Source organism: Arachis duranensis, chromosome 5 (genome assembly GCF_000817695.3).
Source record: "Arachis duranensis cultivar V14167 chromosome 5, aradu.V14167.gnm2.J7QH, whole genome shotgun sequence".
In the NCBI taxonomy this organism is placed as follows: Eukaryota; Viridiplantae; Streptophyta; class Magnoliopsida; order Fabales; family Fabaceae; genus Arachis; species Arachis duranensis.
In genome coordinates this window covers 4879701-4886143 of record NC_029776.3, presented here as the reverse complement: position 1 = coordinate 4886143, position 6443 = coordinate 4879701, and the positions used below count along the sequence as shown (strand labels likewise).

General features: G+C 37.3%; 1 protein-coding gene across 2 annotated transcripts; it reads left to right on the top strand.

Annotated features, from left to right (window-relative positions):
• The first annotated feature begins 1127 nt into the window (after positions 1 to 1127).
• LOC107487517 (DNA repair endonuclease UVH1) lies at positions 1128 to 6146 on the top strand. Of its 2 annotated transcripts, none has more exons than XM_052262457.1 (9): positions 1128 to 2087; positions 2503 to 2726; positions 2934 to 3016; positions 3217 to 3381; positions 3569 to 4294; positions 4469 to 4579; positions 4658 to 4918; positions 5286 to 5509; positions 5740 to 6146. In XM_052262457.1, the coding sequence occupies exons 1-9, from the start codon at positions 1219 to 1221 to the stop codon at positions 5948 to 5950; spliced, it is 2874 nt and encodes a 957-aa protein (XP_052118417.1). In that variant the 5' UTR covers positions 1128 to 1218; the 3' UTR covers positions 5951 to 6146. The 2 variants fall into 2 exon arrangements, with proteins under 2 accessions (XP_052118417.1, XP_015963652.1); XM_016108166.3 differs by having other exon boundaries at positions 2931 to 3016.
• The last annotated feature ends 297 nt before the right edge of the window (positions 6147 to 6443 follow it).

Sequence of the window (6443 nt, the reverse complement as noted above, 5' to 3'; positions counted from 1 at the left end):
CAAAAACTCATTATTTATTAATAGGCAATTTTACATGTATAAATATTTTGGTAATCAAATTTAATTAAATTATTATAAGTATATATAAAAAAATGTGTATATGTATTATTACTTTTTTTTTCACGTTTTTTCAGCACAACAAATTTTATTAGAAAGTGCAAAAATTTATCAACACAGCACAATTTTTTTTTTGTAACACACAAATTTTTGCATATAACAAAAATTTTATCGAAATAACAATTTTTTTACGTAGCATAAAAATTTTTGCATATACCATCAGATTTGTCATTGAAAAAGAACAACAAATAGAATATGCTTTCGAGTAAGAGTGAAAAACTGACGTAATAGAAGTAGAAGAAATAGAACCAAACAGAAATAGAGTGAATGCTGACGTCAGAACAAAGGCGAGAGGTTACAGATGTGAAAGGTGTGGACCAAAAATCAAAGAAAGATGCAGTAGTAGTGGTGAACTGGTAGAAAATGCTATCATCCTTGAACTCCAAGAGACAAATGGCGCATTGAGCGTACTTCTTTTTCTTGTAGAGATTCTTGACGGAGGAATAAGAGAATGTGGGAAATTTGTCAAGGAGGGAACGGGTGGTAATGTGGTGGCAAATTAGGGATGGTGGTTGTGGTGATGGTTTATGAAATTAGGAATGAGAAGAGATGTATGAAAAGATGAAGACGCTATAGGAGTTAGTAATAAGAATTTGGATCTTCTAAATTTTGAATTTTCACTTAGAGAATAAAGTATAATTTTTTACCATTGAATAGTTTTTTTTCATGTTTTTTTTTGCCCTACCTATAAAATAAATGGTGAGAGACCACACTTTACTTTCTAAATTAAAATTCAAAATTTAGAAGATCCAAATCCTAATAATAATATGGTATTATTGATGATGTCACATAATATTAGTTGTGTCACATTAACAGTTGACTCACGATAAAAATAGGCTAAAAGATTAATATATCATTCGAAAATCAATTTAAAAAATTAAATTAGTGCAATCAAATTTTAAGAGGTGAAATTTGTGTACGAATTAAATCTAAAAGACTATTTTGTAGAATTAGTGTAGTTTATTAACCCTTTCAAAAAAGAAATGTACTAGTTTAGTAACAAACTGCCAAGTTGAATTTGGCGCTACCAACTTCCGCGCGAAAAACCCTTCTTCACTCTTTTCTGTTTCCCCCCTGCCCAAAAAGAAAAAAGAAAAAAAAATGGTTCAATTTCACGAGCACGTCATCACAGAGCTTCTAGAAGATATCAATGGCGGATTGGTGGTGCTCTCCTCCGGTCTCTCGCTGTCGAAGCTGGTGTCTTCCCTTCTCCTCCTCCACACTCATTCAGAGGGAACACTCCTCATCCTCTCCCCTTCTTCCGCCACTCTTAGGTCCCGAATCATCTTCAATCTCAAAACCCTAAACCCTCAATTCACCCAAATCCCCTCCGAGATCACCGCCGAACTCCCCGCCCACCACCGCCACTCCCTCTATTCCTCCGGCAACATCTTCTTCATCACTCCCAGGATTCTCATCGTAGATCTCCTCACCAACAAGATCCCCACATCCATGATCTCCGGAATCATCATCCTCAATGCGCATTCTCTCAGTGAAACCTCCACCGAGGCCTTTATCATCCGAATTTATCGATCACTGAACCGTGGCGGTTACGTCCGGGCTTTCTCCGATAACCCGCACGCGATGGTCTCCGGGTTCGCGAAGGCGGAGCGGACAATGAAGTTCTTGCATGTGCGGAGGCTGCACCTTTGGCCAAGGTTTCAGGTCTACGTGTCGCAGGAGCTGGAAAGGGACCCGCCGGAGGTGGTGGACATCAGGGTTCCGATGAGCAGGTACATGGTGGGGATCCAGAAGGCCATTGTGGAGGTCATGGATGCTTGCTTGAAGGAGATGAGGAAGACCAATAAGGTCGACGTGGAGGATCTGACGGTGGAGAACGGGTTGTTCAAGTCGTTTGATGAGATCGTGAGGCGCCAATTAGACCCAATTTGGCATACTCTGGGGAAGAAGACTAAGCAACTTGTTTCGGACCTTAAGACATTGAGGAAATTGTTGGATTATCTTGTCAGGTGCAGTTTCTCTGTTAATTATATGTTTGATTGCATGTACTCTATTCATACAATCGTGGAGGTCTAAGATATAAGAAACATATTATTTGAATACCAAATGGGAAATCAAAATGGATACTTGAATAAAAGGGATAAAATTAAGAGAAAAATTGGTTCTTAGGGTGAGGTATTCCTACTTATTTCTATGGTACAAAAATGGGATATACTCAGAATATTTTTAACAAATGGGTACTAGTGAGGATTGACATGCTATTTAGGTACTTAGTTATTTTACATGAATGACGATGAAACAGTCTATTTGCAATATCTTTAATTTATGTTGCAATTGAAATCTTTAGGATTTTATTTTATTTTTATATATCTAAGGATTATGTTGCTTGTAATAGGAACTGATTGAGTAGCTTCCATTTGGTAGGTATGATGCAGTAACTTACTTGAAATACCTGGATACGCTAAGAGTGTCCGAGAGTTTTCGATCTGTTTGGCTATTTGCAGAGGCAAGTTATAAGGTTTTTGACTTTGCAAAGAAACGTGTTTATCATCTTGTGAGGTCGGACGGTACAAAAGTAAGTGAAGTGAACAAGAGTGCTAAAAACAAAAAGAGGAAGGTTAAGGAGGATAACAAAGACAGTGAAGAAGGTAAGAGATTGTTGGGTTGTGTTGTTTGTTTCTTCATTCCAGCATGGATTGTGTCTCTGTTATAGCGCTTCATTATGCACCCACAATAACAAACATTATAACATGAAAAGAGGAAGAGAGAAATGTGATTGAGGTTTCCCCATTCAAACTTACGAAGGTTGGCTTTTTCTTTTGTCATAAATTTCTATGTGATTGCTTTTACAGCAGATGATGGGACTTATTCAAGTTCGAATGCCGGCTTAGTTTTGGAGGAAGTCTTGGAAGAAGCACCAAAATGGAAGGTCTTACGTGTGAGTCAGTGAGTTCCAATTCTAGAAAGTCTTTGGGTTATATACTTATATTCCTTTTTACTTGATTTTATAACCGAGACCGACATTAATTTATGTTTCAAATTGGATAACCTGAAGTAGTTTAAAGAAAAGTAGTTGAATTTCATGAACTTTTCTTAGTGTTGGGATTTATGCTGAATTTTAGTATCCTGTCATTATAGGAGATTCTTGAGGAAATAGAAGAAGAAAGGCAAAAGCAAGGCGGGTTAACAGAGGAATTATTGGCCGAAGGTAAAGACACTGACAATGGCATTGTATTGGTGGCATGTAAGGATGAACGATCATGCCTGCAGATTGAAGAATGCATTTTCAAAAGCCCACAAAAGGTTGGTCCCCCACCCACCCCCACTTCTCTTCTCAATCATATGTCACATTATCAAGTGTATTCTCTGTTGCAATATTTCTACCAGTTCATTTTAATATAATGCTGATATAAAAGGTTGATAGTTAGTAAGTTTTGATGAAGCTGACTTTGTTATCCTATCTGCCACTTGTTTTTCACTATCTGTGAAGGTCATGAGTGAAGAATGGAAAAAGTACTTGCTAAGCAAAGTACAGCTGCGTGATATAGTGCATAAGAAAAAGAAGCCAAAAGATCCCAAAGGTTTTGGGATTCTTGATGGAGTTACTCCCATAGCACCTGCTCAGAATGCGGAAACCAGCAGCATTAGTAAGCAGGAGCATGATGCACTTCTCGCAGCAGCATCAGGACTAAGAAGTCTTGCTGAAAATGACTTTGAAGATCCTCCTCAGCCAGATTTGGATGGACGGGGTCGTGGAAAAGGAAAGAGAAAAGTAGGGAATAAAAAGGGTCCAATCATTAATGATGTCTCTGAAGTACAAAGTGGTAGTAGAGAGGCTTCCACTAGTTATAAAGCTGAGACATCTGTAGACAACATGGTCCTTAGAAAGCATAAAAATCCTGATACTACAACAGCAAATGCAAATGCAAATGCAAAGCCATTACCACCAGTACAGTTTTATGCCTTAGAAAGTGATCAGCCTATACTGGATATATTAAAGCCCTCTATAGTCATTGTTTACCATCCAGACGTGGCCTTTGTTAGGGAAATAGAAGTTTACAAAGCTGAGAATCCCTCAAAAAAGTTGAAAGTATATTTTCTATTCTACGAAGATTCTACTGAGGTTCAGAAGTTTGAGGCGAGTATACGTAGAGAGAATGGAGCATTCGAATCTTTGATAAGACAAAAATCTATGATGATGATTCCAGTTGATCAGGTTTGTTTAGTTTTTCTGTGTTTCCTTTTTCTTTTCTCATGTTGATTCTTGGGTCCACTAGAAGCGGTTGCCTTCAATAGAGCTGGTGGCAAATTGTCAAATACTTGATTTGCTGATTGCATTCCTGTGTTTTCCTTTCTTTTGTGTCTGGGCATTCTGCATGCTGTCAATCAGGGTGGACATTGTTTGGGAATGAATTCTACTTTTGAGTCAGATTTAAGCACTTCTCAAAATTCAATGACCAGAAGAGCTGGTGGGAGAAAGGAGGTTGATAAAGAAATGCAGGTTCGTGATCTTTATTTATTTATTTTGGTAGGATGTATGATCCATGTCTAAAAAACTTAAAAGTTGGGAATCTAACAGGTCATTGTGGACATGCGAGAGTTCATGAGCAGTCTTCCCAATGTTCTTCATCAGAAGGGAATGCGCATCATTCCAGTGACACTAGAAGTTGGTGACTACATCCTGTCACCATTAATTTGCGTGGAAAGAAAAAGTATTCAAGATCTCTTTATGAGCTTCACATCAGGTCGTCTATACCACCAGGTGGAGACAATGGTGCGATATTATAGGATTCCTGTTCTGTTGATAGAGTTTTCACAGGATAAGAGCTTTTCATTCCAGGTTTGCTGACCACAAAACAACTCTATCTGTTCTGCTTTTTACTGGTTTCTTCTTGTATTCCCATTTCAAAGAGTGCTTGGTAATCCTGACAAAGACCAATTTCTGGGCATGGAAGATCTTCATTGGCAACAGAAAGTATTGTTGATTGATGGTATCTTTGTATACAATAGATAGCTATCAACCATGTATAATCACATCATGAAAATTATTTGACATAATAATATAGTTGCTTCAATGTAAACATTTTAATTTAACATGTATAAAGATTAATCTCATTTAAATATACAGTAGTCCACTCATACTTAATAGATTACGCATTTTGTTTTGTGGATTCATGCATTATATTTATTCGTGGATATATTTGCAGTCTGCTAGTGATATTGGTGATGATGTGACACCAAATAACATTATATCAAAGCTGTCATTGCTTGCTCTACACTTTCCACGGCTACGAATTATCTGGTCTCGAAGTTTGCATGCAACTGCTGAAATATTTGCTGCACTGAAGGCAAATCAAGATGAACCGGATGAAACAAAAGCTATGAGAGTGGGTGTCCCCTCTGAAGAAGGAATCGTGGAGAACGACGTAAGGTAAGTTGCTTTTCTATATTTGAATCTTGAACACTTGATGGGAAGTGGTTCACATAGATCTCCAACTTGTAAATTCTGGTAATTGAACATAGCAACTTGCTTTTTACCATAATAACGAATACATCATTCTATGCATTTATACTTAGTAGTACATTAGTGAGTTGGTATATGCTGGTTCATTTTATATTTATGTGCACACTGGAATTCTTTTGTTGATTGCTGGGTCACAGAGCTGAAAATTACAACACGTCGGCTGTGGAGTTTCTAAGAAGACTGCCAGGCGTTACAGATTCAAACTACAGGACCATAATGGATGGATGTAAGAGCTTGGCTGAACTTGCGCTTCTTCCTTTGGAGAAGCTAGCCGAATTAATGGGTGGTCATAAAGCTGCTCGGACTCTCAGAGAATTTCTTGATGCTAAATATCCAACTCTGTTGTGATAATTCATTTGTACAAAGCTTTCAACAATTTTATTCAAGTCGGTTTGTAAGGTCTTTCCAATTGGTGGAAAATGGGTCATTAAATTATTAAAATTTTTCTCGTTCTTACTCGTGTCATGTTCATTATTCGATTGTAATTTAAAACATTGTATTACTTAAATATTCTATTATAATTCTGTTAATAATTGTTTGCTTAGTTCCTTTTGGACAAGTGATATGATCATATGAAATCCTACAAGGATCAACCATATAGACTCTAAGCCCTGACTTGTGAAATTCCCTACCTTCCCCACCTACCACAGCTGGTATCAATAACTATCTTCCTTAAACAGTCATCCGGTGCAAGATCCTTGAAGGCTAAAGCTTACTCATGGTGTCATAACTCATAATCATATTGCTTTCTATGAATACTACTTTGCTTGTTGCAGCTATATTATATAGGGTGTGAAGATTGTGAATACACAAGGAACTTTTTATATCATTTATAGTACTC

Excerpts from the sequence above, each read along its gene's own strand:
- LOC107487517 (XM_016108166.3), top strand. The coding sequence starts at position 1,219 with ATGGTTCAATTTCACGAGCACGTCATCACAGAGCTTCTAGAAGATATC. Across the intron at positions 2,088-2,502 it reads TTGTTGGATTATCTTGTCAG|GTATGATGCAGTAACTTACT; the intron begins GTGCAGTTTCTC and ends TCCATTTGGTAG. Across the intron at positions 4,580-4,657 it reads AGGTTGATAAAGAAATGCAG|GTCATTGTGGACATGCGAGA; the intron begins GTTCGTGATCTT and ends GGAATCTAACAG.